Here is an 18742-nt window from a genome sequence, read left to right on the forward strand (position 1 = left end):
TTTATCCTTGAATAATGTGCCCACAGCATCACCCCTCTGTTTGCCTTAATATCGTGTAGCATGTGATCCACTTGAGACTCCTGCACTACCTCTTTGGTCCTGCAGTCTGTCTCGAGGTCACTCATTCCCTCACTGCTGGCACACTAAGTGCTGGATGATGATCTCCTGAAATGAGCTAACTATATTTCTCAACTGACTGACACATGCTGCAATAACATAAACTGTTACTTGAGCTGCTCTTCCAGCTGCTAACCAGGAGCGTAATCTTAAATTTAGAATTGAAGTTGGGAAAGACTTCATTATGAAGGGATGATGAAAAGCTAGTATTTGCCTCCCTGAAAAGCTATGTACGATTATTTTAAATTTTTGTGAGGTTGATAAATTTTTGTCAGTGGGGAAATAGAGCTCGGGAGTACAGGTGAGTAAATCGATTTGAGATACAGATCAAGTTTGATCTAATTGAATGGCAGAATAGACTTAGTCATAGATATGTACAGCATGGAAACAGACCCTTCGGTCTAACTCATCCATGCCGACCAGATATCCCAACCCGATCTAGTCCCACCTGCCAACACTTAGCCCATATCCCTCCAAACCCTTCCTATTCATATACCCATCCAAATGCCTTTTTTAAATTTTGCAATTGTACCAGCCTCCTCCACTTCACTTCCTCTGGCAGCTCATTCCATTCACATACAACTGTGTGGAAAAAGTTGCCCCCGTAGGTCTCTCTTTTTTTTAAAAAAAAATCTTTCTCCCCCTCACCTAAACCTATGCCCCCTAGATGTGGACTCTCCTGGGAAAAGACTTTGTCTATTTATCCTATCCATGCCCCTCATAATTTTGTAAACCTCTATAAAGTCTCAGCCTCCGACACTCTAGCGAAGACAGTCCCTGTCTGTTCAGCCTCTCCCTATACCTCAAATCCTCCAAACCTGGCAACATCCTTGTAAATTTTTTCTGAACCCTTTCAAGTTTCACTGCTTGTTTTTCTGAATTGACTTAATTTCCAATCTTGTGATTGAAGCAGGATTAATTTCATGCTACTGTAGCTTGATGCGGTGAATAAATGACTTGAGCACTTTTATATCCATACTTTCTCTGAGGATGTATAGCTGTTAGTGATCCATTTGCCTGCATCAATGAACAGTGACCATTTGGAACATTTGCAGTCTATCTGTATCGGGAATGACAGAAGGTTGTTCAATCCCTCAAGCCCATGACTAACGTTAAGTTAAATTACAATTGATTTGTATTTCCACTCCAGTTCTTTGTTCAGCATTTTGATATTCTGACTTGGTTATGAAAGCACTTTCATTAAAAACTGACATTCATGCCAATATTTGTATATGGAAGGAAAACTCTTGTTGGATTAGCTGCGTCTAATTGATGGAATGCAAATATAAAAGTGGATTTTCCCCCAGATATTTTGATATTGGTTGATGAAAATGTTAAGTGGATAACAATTAAAAAATGCTTAACTAGCTCTTCAGAGCAAACTTAATAGTCTGGAGGGGCATGTTGAAACTCATTAAGTGAGCATCAGTTCCCTATGAAGAAATCTTAGAATGCTCATAAACCAACCATTGGATAAAGCTTGTTCCTCTTGTCTGTTCTTTTTAAAAATTTGACAAGGCCAACTCTTCTGCCAGCCCTTAGTCACTTATTTGCATCAACAGACTTAAACTAATGTGATTCCACTTCTTGTCCCACCTCTTGAAGGACTCAGTGTTTTATGAATTCTATATCCCTAGTTCATTCTGACTATCTCCTTTAGCAGCCTATTAACTAGATTTTTCTTTTCTCTTTATGCCTTAATTCCACAGACAGTTTCTTAACTTCAATGTAGCAAAGAGTGCAAATTTACATGGTACTAATTCACAATCTGGTTATCAGCTCTTCATATTTTAATGAAGTGTTTTCCTCTAAGACGGTACATCAACTTTTATTAATCTCACTGAATTACATTGCAAATTTAACATATGGTTTTTCTTTTGAATATGGCAAAACGAAGTAAAAACAACTTGGTTTATATTACTTGATATTTTTAAGCCAATAAGTTAATAGACAGTTGTATGGATAAAATTGGCACTTCACATTTTGCTGTCTTTTGGCAATGTGCACTCTTCTATCCAGTCTCATGGCCAAATGAGACCAAGCTGCTTTAATTTCATCAAAAGTTCAATGCCACCTGGTAAAATATTACATACAAATGCTGTTTACCAGATAAATTGTGTGAATGCAAATAATAACAATTTGGGAGTCTTTGCTAATATTTATGGAGAGCACCTCTGAATTTTTAACATGAGAACAGTAACTCAAGGTATAGAATGTTCAATTTGCTCAAAACCGATCTGACTTCATGGACTCTGTGAAAACGTGATATCAGTAAAGACATAGAAAATGTTTTAATTGCTAAATTACATTTTGGTTATGTGAACAAACTACTTAATTTCAGGTTTGTGTCCTTGTAAGTTTCTTTAACACTAATTTCCATGAGGACCTAAGATTATAGGGTAATAGACACTTTAGCCTCTTGTGCCTGTGTCCTCTTTTTGAAAGCTCTATCCATTTTTTCACTTTTTCCCCATAACACTCGATGCTTTCTTTTAAAGCATATATCTAATTCCTATCATTATTGTTGAAATATAAATATTGTATTCGTCTTCCACTGCCACGGTTTAATTAACTAAATTCAGTTTGACTTACTTCCTCCTTTGATTTTCTTGAGTGTCACTTTCTGTAGTGAATTTGTAACAACAACTTTTCTCTTTCAAAATAACTTTGAAAAGAAGGTAAGATCAGTAGCTGTGGTAATGGTTGCAGAGGAGGAAAATTCTGCAGTTCTAGGAAAGTCTTTTTTACATTTCCATTATACACCATTTTAAAAAAAAGACCTGCAACTGCTGTAAATCAAACAAACAAAGTTGCTGGAAAAGCTCAACATGTCTGACAACATCTGTGGAGAGAAATCCATGTTTCAGGTCTCGTGACCCTTCCTCAAAAACTTCTGTTTTTGTCAATTCTATTTTTTTCTAGAACAACAAACTAGCAGTAAATGTTAAGCAACTGGTTAAAAACAAATATTGAATTTTTGTGATTCTTTTAACAGCTAAACATGTTTGTTACATCCGTAGTACAGAATCCAAAGTAGTGTGATTGTTTGTTTAGTCAAAATACCAAGATAGTCAATTGACACTATTTTAACATTTCTATTTTGTTTATAAGATTAATAATTCACTGAGGACAAGATCAATGTTTTCTACTAAATTATTCATATTGAATCTTTTGCCTAGCAACAAGGTTTTAGTAAACAAAAGATTTTGCCAACACTTGAGGTATTTGAAGACTTCTATTCTTCAATGTATAGGTGAATGGAAAATGTACTGTTTGAGGAAACTGGTAGTACCATCTTGCTGCCAAATGCACTTGTATTTCATTAAGTGCCTCACTTAATAAAATGTCATATTGAGCTTTCCAACTTGGGCATTTTGCCTAATATGCCGAAGGATGTTGCTTTCCAGTCTGACCCACTCAATCACTATCCTCCTATTAAATCTGTTTACAAAGTTTCTTCCTCCCATTTTCTGTTTAAAACCCAAGGTCACTATATAAACACTTCTCATTTACAGATTATAAAAATTAAATGTAAAGAAGAATGATTATCTGATTTTTATTCTGTGACATCCAAGGAAACGTTTTTCTAGTCCTGCCACTATTTATCCAATGTTCAGGTTTTACTTCTGTTCTACTGAAAACCACCTTCACCATGGGTGATGTTTTTGAAATAAGTTTTATCTCAGGGTGTGGATGGCACTGATTAGGCTATTTCTGGTTAACCAGCATCATTGATTAGCTAGAATAAGTAACATTGTCCTCATAGAAATTATTGAACTGTTTCCATACATTCTAGAACTGAAAAAACCTTCAGTCTGAAGATTCAAATCCTCACATGAATGATGTGAAAGTTATTTTTAAAAGCTAACTTAACTACTTACAGCAGTAGATTTCTTCTCTTTAGCTTTATTGGTTTCTCTAACTAGCTGCATGCAGTCAATGTAACATGGTTCATCTAAAGTATGAATTATCGGAAAGGTTTTGCAAATCTCCGAAACGGCATTAAATGGGCCATGTAAATTTCTTTTCCAACAATTGAAAACAGGCAGAGATTGCAATGTGGATGAGTTTTTTAGATTATAACTTCAACATTCTGGTTTAAAATGACACTTGGTATGTATAACATGTTCTCTGAATCTCTGGCTTAAACAATTTGAATGAAATTTGAGTGACAGCTAGTAGTGAATGGGTAGAATTGAAAACTTTTTTTGTTTAAAACTCCTGTTACTCCAGTTCATGCCTGCAGTAGTCATCACCTTTCTGAGGAATATTCTTCAATAATATCATATAGTGAGAGATTTTGTTTCAATTCTGGGTATGCATTTGTGGCTTTTTTTCTAATCTTTATTACTTTTGGAGACTTGTGCACAAATCAGGGATATTTGGTGAAATCATTGTCAAGTTGTACTTCACTTGAGATTCTGCTGTTTCTTCACTTTTTTTTAAAAATTCAAACATAGATTCTGCGTTTTCCAGGAAAATACATATTACTTTGAGATTTAATTTTTGCCAAGGCATCATAGGTATCACTTCAGAAGTTTTGTAATGACATCAAAACTTTTTTGTCACTAATGCCATCAATGGAAATTACACTTTTAGTGGATAAGGCACATCTTGTGTTGCGTGTAGAAATGAATAATTGGAATTCTAAATCTCATCTAAAGGATAGAAATGTTAAGCTTTGCCTCCATGATTTGTCCTTTTAACCAAGAGATGAGATAATGTTCCTTTTCTTCTACATGACTATCATAAAACTGGCCAATTTTAATTATTATTTTGTTTTAAAATTACAACTGTAGTTCAAAGCATGAAGTATTCTTCAACTATTTTACAGATAATTGAACAGCCATCTATAAAATAGTGTTCAGAAGAAATAAAAGTAATCCAATTTAAGGATTTTCAAAATTGAACAGCATACTATACCTCTGTCTCTAACAGACTAATTAAATTACTACCATTCCATTGTGCTTTCCCCATACAATGTAACTTTGTCAAATAGCTTTTGACAGGAAAGTAAATTCACTCAAAAACAAAAGGAAACTTTAAATGTATACTCACTAGTTGGTATCTCCTTATTTCCCACCAACAAATTTTAATTTTGGCATAGGGATTTATTGTAAATGATACTTAGTGTTCTGTAGTGAGTTGAGTTAAATCTAATCTATATTAAATTGGGACCACAACACCCATAATAGTTAGAATTTGAAATTATGACCTAATATTAAAGTCTGTTTGCAGCTGGCACAAACTCAATAAACAATAAATGAAAATAACCTACTTCAAGAGGGTGTAGACTTAGGTGGTCCAGTAGAGGTAGATGTAATTTGACAGAAGTATGAAGTGTTTTGTTATGGTAGGAAGAATGAGGGAGGGAACTTAACTAGCCCTGCACACAATTAAATGAATAATTTATGATCCAGCTTAAAAACTGCTCACCTTTTTAAGAAAATAAACTCCCAGTGGCCATGTAGAACCACACAAGATGATCTCAAGACTATTTTAGTTTACTACAAGCATCAAACATGTATTAATACACAACTAATACAATAAATTAGAAACCTGTTTCCTACTGATGACTTAACATTGAAAAGCATCTACCTCTTTTGTAGATATTCTGCAGAAATGTCTTTTTTGAAATCCCAAGTTCTTTGTAGCTTTAACTAGATCTCTTGCCCTGCCCAATGAGGTTGAAGTTTCCATTGTCCTTTTTTTTTTCAAAAACCATGTTCCTTTGCTAGGTTTAATCTTTTATCCAGTTGTTAAGTTCCCACAATGATTTTAATGGGAATAGATAATCCAAAATGTTTAACCACTTAGTATGGTTATGACCAATCAAACACTCCATTGCCTTTTGCTCACCCCATTCCCATAACACTGTCTTCAAAATATCTATATTTTAAATATGCTCTGACTCAGCTTCCACAATCCTGTGTAGTAGAGAATTCCAAAGATTCACAAGAAAATCTTTGTCCTACTGGCATCCCCTTTGTTAAATTGTGCTCCCTGGTTTTAGACTTCTCATTTTGCCTGCATTTATCTGTCTATCTCTTTAAGCATTTTATAAGTTTTTTAATGAGAAAATCATATTTCATTCTTTTCAAACTTCTGACAGAATATAGGCCAGTTTGTCTAATCTCTCTTCAGAGGAAAGCCCCACCATCCAGGAACAAACCTGAACCATTCTTGCATTACTTCTATAGCAATAATATCTCTCCTGAGTTAAGGAGACCAAAACTGCACGGAGTACTTCAGGTGCAGTCTAACTAAACTCACAACTCACATGAATCACAACTCCTATACTTGATTCCTCTTGCAATAAAGGTTAACATTCCATTAGCCTTCCTAATACCTTGTCTTAGCTACATGTTAGCCTTCACTTATCTAATAAGGATATCCAGGTGTCTTTGCACATCCAGACTTTCCAACCTCATACCCTTTAAGAAGTACTCTGAATATCTGTCCTTTCTACCGAAGTGGATAACCACTGATTTTTCTGCATTGTATTCCATCTGCTATATTCATGCCCAGTCATTAAGCCTAAGTAAATCCTCATGAAAGTTTACATCTTCCCACAGTGCACTTCCCTTCTTGGAATAGTACATTTAGTGCCTGCATTCAAATCATTGATATGTATGGTGAACAGCTGGGGGCCCATGTGCTGACCCTTGCTGTACCCTCTGGTTACAGGGGGGCACTTTGGGGCCAGCGACTATAATTCTGTTAGTTTTAAAATAGTGATGGAAAAGGATAGACCAGATCAAAAAGTTGGAGTTCTAAATTGGAGGGAGATCAATTTTGACGGTATTAGGCAAGAATTTTCAAAAGCTGATTGGGTGCAGATATTTGCAGGTAAATGGCTGGAAAATGGGAAGCCTTCAGAAATGAGAGGGAGTTCAGAGAAAGTATATTTCTAGAGTGAAAGGGAAGGCTGGTAGGTATAGGGAATGCTGTATGACTAAAGAAATTGAGGGTTTGATTAAGAAAAAGGAAGCCTATGTAAGGTATTGACAGGATCGATCGAGTGAATCCTTACAGTATAAAGGAGCATACTTGGGGAAATCAGGAGGACATAAAGGAGACATAACTTTGGCCAATAGTTAAGAACCCAAAGAGTTTTTGCAAATACATTTAAGGACAAAAGGGTAACTAGGGAGAGAATAGGGCTCCTCAAAGATCAACAACATGGCCTCTGTGTGGAGCTGCAGGAGATGGGGGAGATACTAAATGAGCACTTTGCATCAGTATTTACTGTAGAAAAGGGCATGGAAGATAATGTAGAGAAATAGATGGTGACATCTTGAAAAATCTCCATATTAGAGGAGGAATTATTGGATGTCTTAAAATGCATAAGTGGATAAATCCCCAGGACCTGATCAGGTTTATCCAGAATGCTGTGGGAAGCTAGGGGCGTAATTGCTGGGCCTCTTGGCAATAATTGTTGGCATTTCCAGTGACACCCATATCTCTCAAGTAAAATTACCATGTACAAACTTGCATATATTTAACAAGAGCCCTGTCAATGAATCTTGGATTGCCACTGACTAAATCCCTCCAGTCCTAACAGAGGGCAAAACTTGCATAGAAAGTGCCTTTTCATGCTCTTGGCACATCCCACAATATTCTACCAATTAATTTTGAACTATGTTCATTTATAGGCAAATGTAACCAAATTGTGCTGATCAGAATCTTATAAGTGAGCAGCTTAGTGGCCCTGATGATGGTGGTGGATGAGGATAAACATTAACCAGCACATTGAGATTAGATTACTTAGTGTTGAAACAGGCCCTTCAGCCCAACAAGTCCACACTGACCCGCTGAAGCGCAACCCACCCATTCCCCTACATTTACCTATTTTACCTAACACTACAGGCAATTTAGCATGGTCAATTACCTGACCTGCACATCTTTGGACTGTGGGAGGAAACCGGAGGAAACCCATGCAGACACGGGGAGAACGTGCAACCTCCACACAGTCAGTCACCTGAGGTGGGAATTGAACCCAGGTCTCTGGCTCTGTGAGGCAGCAGTGCTAACCACTGTGCCACCATGCCACCTACAAAGCTTCATCTGTAACACTTGAAATTTCCTGAATAGGCTGGTGTCTTAATTGAACATCTGATCCAAACAATGACATCTGCGACAATACACCATTCATTCAAACATAAACAAATTGCTGGAGAAACTCAGCAATTGTGGGCAGCACGGTGGCACAGTGGTTAGCATTTCCCGGGTTCATTTCCCGACTCAGGCGACTGACTCTGGAGTTTGCACATTCTCCCCGTGTCTGCGTGGGTTTCCTCCGGGTGCTCCGGTTTCTTCCCACAGTCCAAAAATGTGCAGGTTAGGGGAATTGGCCATGCTAAATTGCCCGTAGTGTTAGGTGAAGGGGTAAAGGTAGGGGTATGGGTGGGTTGCGCTTTGCCGGGTCGGTGTGGACTTGTTGGGCCGAAGGGCCTGTTTCCACACTAAGTAATCTAGGTCTGGCAGCATCTGAGCAGAGAAAGCAGAGTTAATGTTTCAGGTCCACTGACCTACCTTCACCATTTCCTGAATCCTGTATGATGAGGCTAGCTTGTGTTGAGGTTCTATAAAGTTGCATTGATTTGAGCACTGTTTGCTTATACTGTACCTTCAGAAATGAGAACGAGAGTTCAGAGAAAGTATATTTCTAGGGTGAAACCAAAAACCAATCTCAAAATTGAAAGGCTAGAGATGCAATTTGGCATAGTTAGTTAGCTGGCTGAGCTGCTGGGTTATTGTGCAAAAGTTTCATTACCATGCTGGGTAACATCAGTGTGGCTTTGTTCTATCCTGCTTGGTTTATGTGATCTGGTCTGTTGAGGTGAGAGTCACTTCTGGGTCTCCACTGCAGCGGTTTGTACACTGAATCGATTTCTGTTTTTTGTTGATGGCCTTTTTGGTTGAAAACCAGGCTTTCAAGGACTATAGCCTGTCACTGGTCTGAGCTAGGATAGTTGCTTTGTCATTATTGAATTTATGGCCCTCTTGGTCTGTGTACAGAGATGAGGGAGAGTGGATCATGTGGTTTAGTAGCTAGTTGGTGTTTGTGAAGTCAGGTTGCTAGTTTTGTTTGTCCAATGTAGTGCTTGCAGTTGCAAGGGATTTGTATACCATATTGGTCCTTAGTCCTAGTTAGTTGCTGGTGTAGTATGGGTATTGGTTGGTGTGTGACGATATGACCTAGTGCTTATAACAGCCTGGTAGTTCTGATATGTTCTTTTACATAGGGTGGCCAGTGTGTTGGTAGTGTCTGTTGAATGAGCATTAGTGGATGAAGCTGATGGGGGGTGTCCATTGTTAGTAAAGACTTTACATGTGTTTTTAGTGTGGATCTGGTGTGTTGCAGTGTCACTATTATCTTGAATAGTGTCTTGACACAGCTCCATTTGTGGACATTGAGGTGGTTGCTATTGTAATTGAGGATCTGGATGTGTGGGTTTCCTGTGTACTTTAGTTGTAAATCCTCCATTCCTAGAGGTCATAGAATGGGAGTTGGTTGTTCTTTGGCACAATTCATAAACCCTCGCTAATCAATTAATCCTTGTCTTCTGTTACTTTAAAACTAAAACTCTCGTCAAACTGGTTGCTGCTTGGTTGCCAGACTTAATTGTTTTATCTCTTGATTCTTCCATATTTATTGCAAGCTCCCCTCGAATCACATTATTGATGAGGTTTGGTTTTTAAATGGCTCATGCAATACTGATTAGCTTGTACCTGCTCTGCACAAAGTTGAAACAGACACCCCACAGATAGGAGGAGGCCATTTGGCCCTTCGAGTCTGCTCTGCCATTCATCACAATCATGGCTGATAGTGCAACTCCAATCTTAATCCTGCTTTCTACCTGTGACCTTTTTGGTCCCACATGTCCCAAGTGCTATATCTAGTTGCCTCTTGAATACATTGTGTTTTGGCATCAACCACTTGCTCTGGCAATGAATTCTTTTGGGTGAAGAAATGTCTCCTCATCTCCATCCTAAATGTTCTACCCAAATGCTCAATTTGACTCCTGGTTTTGGATGTACATACCATCTGGAACCTTCTCCCTGCATCTATCCTGTGTAGTCCTGTCAGAATTGTTAAGCATGAGAATCGCTCTTTCTCTCCCTCTCTTTCTTCCCCCCCCCCCCCCCCCCCGCTCCCAAAACACTGATTTGAACTCCAGCAATAACTATCCTAATCTCGTCAATCTCTCTTCAAACGTCAGTCCTGCCATCCCCAGAATCAGTGGTAAACCTTCACTGCACTCTTGGGAGCAGGAGCATCCTTCCTCAGAAAAGCAGACCAAAACTGCACATGGTATTCTAGGTGTGGCCTCACCAAAGTCCTTTTTAACTGCAACAACACATCCCTGCTCCTGAACTCTCAACCTCTCTCAATGATGGCCATCACACCATTTGCTGCCTTTAACTGCCTGCTGCACCTGCATGTCTACTTTGTGACTGGTACATAAGGACACCCAGGTCCCACTGTTCACTCCTCTCCCATTTTATAGCCATTTGGGTAGTAATCTGCCTTTTTTTTTGCTTCCAAAGTGAATAACTTTGACAGATGCAGTATATTTTGGATAAATGCATTGATTTACCCAACCATGATCATGCTGGAGAATCTCTGCATCCTTGTCACCCTCCCACTCAACTTGGTACTATCTGCAAACTTGGATATGTTGCATTTTGTTCCCACCTACAAATCATTTAGTTATATATTGTGTATTGTTGGAGTCATAGCACCAATTGCTGTGGCACCCCACGAGTTACTGCCTGCCAATTTGAAAAGGACCCATTAATTCCTCCTTTGTTTCCTATCTGCCAACCAGTTTTCTATCCATCTCAATACACTTCCCCCTAATCCCATGCACTTTAATCTTGCACAATAATCTCTTGCATGGGACTTTGGACTTTCAGAAAGCATTTGCCAAATATACCACATCAACTGGGTTACCCTTGTCAACTCTACCGACTTACATCCTCAGAATTCGAACAGATTTGTCATGCATGATTTCCCCTTCATAAATCCATGCTGACTATCTTTCCTTTTCCTTTTCTTCCCCTTCCTTTTCTCTCTTTCCCCCCCCCCAAGTCCTTGATAATGGATTTGAGATTTCTCCCCATTACCAACCTTAGACTTGTTTCTCTCTACCTCCCTTTCTGAATATTCAAGTAACATTGGCTTCCCTTCAATCTGCAGGGACTCCAGAGTCTATAGAATCCTGGAAGATGACCACCAATGCATCTACTGGTTTCAAACATATATACTATGTACGCATAAACTACTTCCCCACTTAATTCAACTTGCTCATTCAGTATACCTTTCAATTCCTGTCTCCCTAAAGTAAAATCTATGCTATTAACCACTCAATCCAGATGGGAATTGATTCACCATACTGAGTAATGAAGGTCTATATCTTGAATTCTTTATTGGACTTTTTTCTAGCAATTACATTGCATTAAATGTCATTATGTTTGGAACTTCCTTTAAAACTTGTTCTCCATTCTGCATTCCTTAATTTTGAAGATCTGTATCAGATCCAGCTCTGCCTTTTATGAAGACTTCCAGTATGAGCTTACTCTTTCCTGATGACTTGAACTTATCAACCTTGTATAGTATGGATACCCAACTCTGCATATACTAGGTGGTCTAACCAAAATTATTATGCATGTTATTGTATAGGTGTTGATGTTAATTCAATTCCTCCAGAAATGAAATAAAACAAAACATCACAACCTGCCAATAAAGCAGCTTCTGTGGAGAAAGAAATGGTTTGTGGTTCAAGTCAATGAAATTTGATTTTCATTTTGGATTTCCACCACTTTTCACCCACTTTCACTTTTTCAGCTACATTTTTGATGTCTGAGAAGGTACAAGGTTCAACCTAGGCTTATTTTCATCTAAACTATTTGTCATTGCAGTTTACGTTGTAGAAGATCGCAGAAGGGATGACACTGGAGATACATGCTTGACAGCATGTTGGACTGCCCTCTGCTGCTGTTGCCTTTGGGATATGTTGACCTAAAATCACAAACTACATGGAAATTCCCCACATGCCAGATTTTTGCTGCTCGACCTTCAAATCGAAGCTCAAATACCAACTGCTATTTTTCCCAAAAGATGCCTGTTAAAGATTTCTGTTTGGTCACAATGCCACTAGCTTAGCAATTAAATGACTGGATGGCAAGTTCTGTAAGTGTGGTGCAATGTTTTATGATGGCCTGCCCAAATAATGAGCAAATGTTAATTTATGCAGAACCTTTTTTAAACGAGCTAAAATGTTCCAAAGGATTTGCTTTGATACTGATGAAAATAAGTGTAACAACTTCTGTTTCTGACATATGTAAAATGGATCCTATATTGTGGAACTTGAATTGCTAGAAATGGAAAGTAAAAATTGCTGATTTTAGTTATTCTATTGAAACTGAATATTCCACATTAAAGAAAACTTTTAAATGACTACTTATTGAATAAAGTGAATTTATGCATCAGTACTGTCTCTTGCTAGTTGAGTGAATAAAGAATAACAGTTAACATAAGCTAAACAAAGGCCATGAGAAATTGGAGCAGAAGTGGCCAATTTGGCATTTGAGGCTGCTGTATCATTGAGTATGATTGTGGCTGATCCTCTGCCTTTACCTTTTTTGTCACTATGCTCTGCTTTAATTCTCATTTTTTATTACTGTTAACAGTCTTGCTTTATTCAAGACAGATTACCACTCCGAATTGGATAATAATTTACAACCCTTAAGCCTGTCTGTTTCTTCAGAAAGGCCATTTAAGACTAAAATGAAACTATAAATCCATAGATTTAATAAGAATTATCCACCCAACATCCACTTCATGGAGCATCACCGCATGTTTTGCTCCAAGCCACTCACCATCTTGACACATATATTGCTGTTCCTTCAGTGTTGTTGGTTCAAAATCCTGCAATTCCCACTTTAAAAGGTTTATGCGTCTACCTATGGCACATGGACTGCAGCATTTCAAGAGGGCAGTTTGCCACTGCCATCCAGAGCAATAAATGCTGTTATAACCAGTAATGGCTCCATCCTTTACTCAAATTTTTATGAATTCATTGCAATACGCTGACCAATCAGAACCATCCTACTAGTTCCAATAATTGAGACTGACCAGTAACTGTTCCTGCTGCATCTCAATGACTGGTCAATGAATCATCATTCCTGTCTTATGGTGTCGCTTTTATTCAAGTCTTTTTTTTTGTCCTAGTTCTGATGAGTGCAAGATGAAAATCTCCAACTTACCTCAGCAATGTGAAAGACCAGTGTCTTTATAAACACTCTTTGCTTTTCAAATTGCATGTTGACTTTGATTTATATAAAGACAGTCTTGAAAAATCAATATTTTCTCCATTTCTAATGCTTTTCTGTTTTTCCTCATCATGGATGACCTTTTATTCTTCACACATCTCTCACTCTAGATAACTTGCTCAACCTTTCGATATCCCTTTGCATTCATTTTATCTTCCATACAGCTTGCGGTCTCATTATATTAATCTTTTTTTAAAGCAACCTTCGGGAATGTTGACAGTTGAAGTAGGTAAGACTTTACCCCTCAGCAACGTCTGAATTAGAACCCTTCCACTAGCTTTTAGTTCCGCTGCAAAACTTGGAAATGTTACACACAGCTTCCTCATTTAAGTGATCATGCAGACTGAATAATTAAGATCCATTACAGCACTCCAATAATGACAATCTGCTAACCGTAATGACCTTATTATCCTATTTTCTAACCATGATCAAATCTTCCATTCATGCTCATTACTCAATTCTAGGAGCATTCTTATGCACCAAATGGATATTATTACACAAGATTTGAGCTCATGGAAGATGTGCACAAGTTCAGCATGGAAACTTTAGTGGCTATGAAATGATTAAATATGTAATTTTTTGCCTGAAAGCATAGTTACTGCTTATGTATGCTGTTCAGTGGTTGCTTGTCTAGTAAAAGGATTCAAACTAAGGCCAGCATATGTTCAATGTAGTCTGTACCTCTTAAAGGAATGGTATGTTTTGGCTGGAATATTGGTTGAAAGTAATTGAAGTGAGGATAATAAAGTCACAAGGATGGCACAATGTGGTAGAAAGTGGGCTCCACAATTTTGAAGGTGGAACAAGCAAGATTGCACATCTTTTTCCCTCAAAGAAATTCAGCCTGTCAACTGTGAAATGACTGTGGCCAGTTATAGAATGATCTTGGTCAACTGAATCAGCAGGCTGATGAGTAGCAAATGGAGTTTAATGCAGATAATGCAAGGTATTGCATTTTGGTAAGACAAACCAGGAATTACTTGGTAAGGCCCTGGCGCCTGTTGTTGAATGGAGAGACCTAGGGGTGCAGGTACATAGTTCCTTGGAAGTGGTGTCCAAGTACACAAGTTGGTGAAGAAGAGTTTTTAAAGCATGTCCAAGAACAAATTCTATGTCGGTATGGACAATGAGGGAGGAGATATTGCTGGATCAGATTCTGGAAATTAACTGGGTCAAATTAATTATTGTCACCATAGTCTTACCAGACCATGGAGGGGCTGCTCTGATATTAGAAAGAAGCAACTGGTGGTGATTTAACCTGAAGGCCACCTGACCTCATGCAAGGGAAGAGGCTGAGAAGGACAATCTCTCATGATAACCTCAAACTAGTGATGGGAAATCAATCCATGCTGTTGGCGTCACACTGCTCTGTAAACTAATGATCCAGCCTATCTAATCCTCTTATGTCTCAATAAAGTTGCCATTCAACCTTCTCTCTAATGAAAGCAGCCTCCAGTCCCTCAACCCTTTCCTCGTAAGACCTTCCTTCCATACCAGGTAACATCCTAGTAAATCTCCTTGGAACCCTTTCCAAAGCTTCCACATCCTTTCTATAATGCGGTGACCAGAACTGTACACAATACTCCAAATGTAGCTGCATCAGAGTTTTGTACAGCTGCAACATAATCTCATAGTTCCAAAACTTAATCCCTCTACCAATAAAAGCTAACACAAGGTGTGCCTTCTTAACAGCCCTATCAAACCTGGGTGGCAACTTTCAAGATTCTATGTACCTGGACACTGTGATGCCTCTGCTTGTTTACACTACCAAGAACTTTACCATTGGCCCAGTACTCTGCATTCTTGTTACTCCTTCCAAAGTGAATCACCTCCACATTAAACTTCACTTGCCACCTCTCAGGCCAGCTCTGCAGCTTATCGATGTCTCTCTGTAATCTCCAACATGCTTCATCACTGTCCACAACTCTACCACCCTTAGTGTCATCCACAAATTTACTAACCCATCCTTCTATGCCCTCATCCAAGTCATTTATATAAATGACATAAATAACAGTGGATCCAAAACACATCCTTGCAGTACCCCACGAGTAACTGAACTCCAGCATGAATATTTCACATCAACCATCTTCTTCCAGCTAGTGAACTTCTGATCCAAACCGTTAAATCACCCTCAATCCCAAGCCTCCATATTTTGTGCAAAAGCCTATCATGGGGAACCTTATCAAACACATTACTGAAATCCATACACACGTCAATCACTTCACCCTCATCCACCTGTTTGGTCACCTTCTCAAAGAACTCAAGGTTTATGAGGCACAACCTACCCTTTATAAAACTCTGTTGACTATCCCTAATCAACTTAATAATCTCTAGATGATTATAAATCCTACCTCCTACAACCCTTTCCAACACTTCAGCCGAAGGAAGGCTCACAGATCTATAATTTCTGGAGGTGTCTCTATTCCCCTTCTTGAACAACATTTGCTATCCTCCAGTCTTCTGGTACTATTCCTATCGACAAATCGACATAAAGGTCAAAGCCAAGGACTCTGCAATCTCATCCCTGGCTTCCCAGAGAATCCTAGGATAAATCCCATCCAGCCCAGAGGATTTATCTATTTTTTACACTTTCCAGAATTGCTAACACCTCCTCCCTATGCACTTCAATTCCATCTAGTCCAGTAGCCTGTATCTTAGTATTCTCCTCGACCACATTATCTTTTTCTAGTGTGAATACTGATGAGAAGTATTCATTTAGCACATCCCTCCCATCTTCTCTGACTCCACACACAACTTCTCACTACTATGCTTGATTGACCCTGATCTTACTCTCGTCATTCTTTAATCCTGATATAGCTATAGAAAGCCTTAGGGTTTTCCTTCATACTATCCACCAATGACTTGTCATGTCCCCTCCTGGCTCTTTTTAGCTCTCTCTTTAGGTCTTTCCAATGAGTTGATGGTTTCCACCTTAACTATAAACTGGACAGCAGATTCCAGACCCCACCAATCTCTGGGTGAAATCTTTCCCTTATTTTATTTTATTAAACAAATTACAAAACAGCTTACAACAAACATTTACAGCTGTACAAGAGACAGCAATTTTACAAGGGAGAGGAGCAGCAAAGCTAGGCCCCAAACCCTATCGTTTGACCATTTTACAGAGAGATGAGGACAACCCTCAAATCCCAGTTCCACATTTAACAAGACAGTGACAATGACATTTGTACATTCAACAATAGTTACATACAGAGGTGCAGACAATACAGACCAAGCAAGCCCCCACCCCTCCCACCTTTCGACCAAATCTTTCCCTTATAACCCCATTAATCCTTTTATCAATCAATGTAAATCTGTGCTCCCTGATAATTGACTTCTCCACGAGAGGAAACAGATTTTTCCTGTCCACCATATCCAAGACCTATTGATAAAGAACTTTGGAATTTTCATCTTGGGAGGATAGTGAATGAATCCACAACCCAGCTTTGAAGAGGAAATAAATTTGTATCATGATTTTCAAAGGGATATCTCTTAAGTAACAAATCCATTTGCACATTTAATTAATTGGAGCCTGTTAGGAAAGGCAACTAAGAAAAATACAGACAAGTGTGGACATGATGTAAATTCACAGCTGCAAATGTGTTGCTGGTCAAAGCACAGCAGGTTAGGCAGCATCTCAGGAATAGAGAATTCGACGTTTCGAGCATAAGCCCTTCATCAGGAATAAGAATTATTCCTGATGAAGGGCTTATGCTCGAAACGTCGAATTCTCTATTCCTGAGATGCTGCCTAACCTGCTGTGCTTTGACCAGCAACACATTTGCAGCTGTGATCTCCAGCATCTGCAGACCTCATTTTTTACATGATGTAAATTCACTGCAGCATCATTTGCTGAGGCCCTCCTTGTTGCTGAAGCAAATTAGGTGGTTGCTGGTTGCCTTGATTGCCACAATGGTACATCAATAATGACTTGCCCCGAGGTAATTCAATGATAATGGTGAAATTCTTGCCCCACTCTACCTGTAAAACCATCTCTATCATGAACTAAATGGACTGTCTAATTATGAACATACAAGAAACAGTAGTGTGCAACGTTTCATTAGAACATGAACTGACATCTGCAGCAGATCTTTGCAAGGAGTCAAATGAAAACATGGTCACAGAGACATTTTTGACTCTGTGTCCTAGAAGCATGGCATTCCAAGTGAAAATCTATCAACAAACACATTGAGCTGGACCCCCTGAGAAAAAGAACAGGAAATGACATCACCAACCCAAAGAAACCCAAACAAATAAATAGAAAGAAGGAATCAGCAGCATGCTTCGTCCGGAGACTCACTGAAGATGTTACCTTGTATGGTGACAAAACATCTGAAAATGAACCTTCCAACTGAGCAAGCAAACCTACATCCAGAACTTCAACCTGATCTACAAATCTTCTCAAAACTTGTTTATGTATTATCTACAAAACCTTAAAGTGAAGTTTTCTGAGAGGATACTGTGAAATAATTCTCAAACTTTATGTTTGCAATGGTGGCTCAGTATTAGTAGTGCTGCCAGCGACCTGGGTTTGACATTAGCTGCACATAACTGTCTGTGTGGAGTTTGCACATTCACCCTATGACTATGTAGACTTCTGCCAGGTGCTCCAGTTCCCTTTCACAATCCAAAGATGTACAGGTTAGTGGATAGACTACGCTGAATTGTCTGTAGTGTCCAGGAATTGCAGGCTAAGTGGATTAGCTATGGAAAATGTAGGGTTATGGCAATTGGGTAGGGGGCTCAGGTGGGATGCTTATTGGAGGGTGGGTGCAGACTTGATGGATCAAATGGCCTCTTTTCACACTGTAAGGATTCTATGGAACAGAATAACTTTCCTTGACACACAAATCCTCTGGGCTGGATGGGATTTATCCTAGGATTCTCTGGGAAGCCAGGGATGAGATTGCAGAGTCCTTGGCTTTGATCTTTATGTTGATTTGTCGATAGGAATAGTACCAGAAGACTGGAGGATAGCAAATGTTGTTCAAGAAGGGGAATAGAGACATCTCCAGAAATTATAGATCTGTGAGCCTTACTTCGGCTGAAGTATTGGAAAGGGCTGTAGGAGGTAGGATTTATAATTTCAATCTTAGTATAGGTTTTGGAATTCAGTCCAACTAGATCAGGAAAAGGTAATTAGATTAGATTAGACTTACAGTGTGGAAACAGGCCCTTCGGCCCAACAAGTCCACACCGACCCGCCGAAGCACAACCCACCCATACCCCTACATTTACCCCTTACCTAACACTACGGGCAATTTAGCATGGCCAATTCACCTGA

At 38.9% G+C, this 18742-nt stretch overlaps 1 protein-coding gene across 1 annotated transcript in view; it reads left to right on the forward strand.

Annotated features, from left to right (window-relative positions):
• Nucleotides 1–12615, forward strand: part of LOC132823394 (cysteine-rich and transmembrane domain-containing protein 1-like) — a 32071-nt gene extending 19456 nt beyond the window's left edge. The window contains exon 3 of the mRNA XM_060837171.1: nt 12046–12615. Within this exon, the coding sequence (XP_060693154.1) occupies nt 12046–12149 (104 nt within the window). The 3' untranslated portion in view covers nt 12150–12615. The remainder of the gene's footprint in view (nt 1–12045) is intronic.
• Nucleotides 12616–18742: the final 6127 nt, after the last annotated feature.

The sequence above is a fragment of the Hemiscyllium ocellatum genome, chromosome 16, assembly GCF_020745735.1.
Source record: "Hemiscyllium ocellatum isolate sHemOce1 chromosome 16, sHemOce1.pat.X.cur, whole genome shotgun sequence".
NCBI lineage: Eukaryota > Metazoa > Chordata > Chondrichthyes > Orectolobiformes > Hemiscylliidae > Hemiscyllium > Hemiscyllium ocellatum.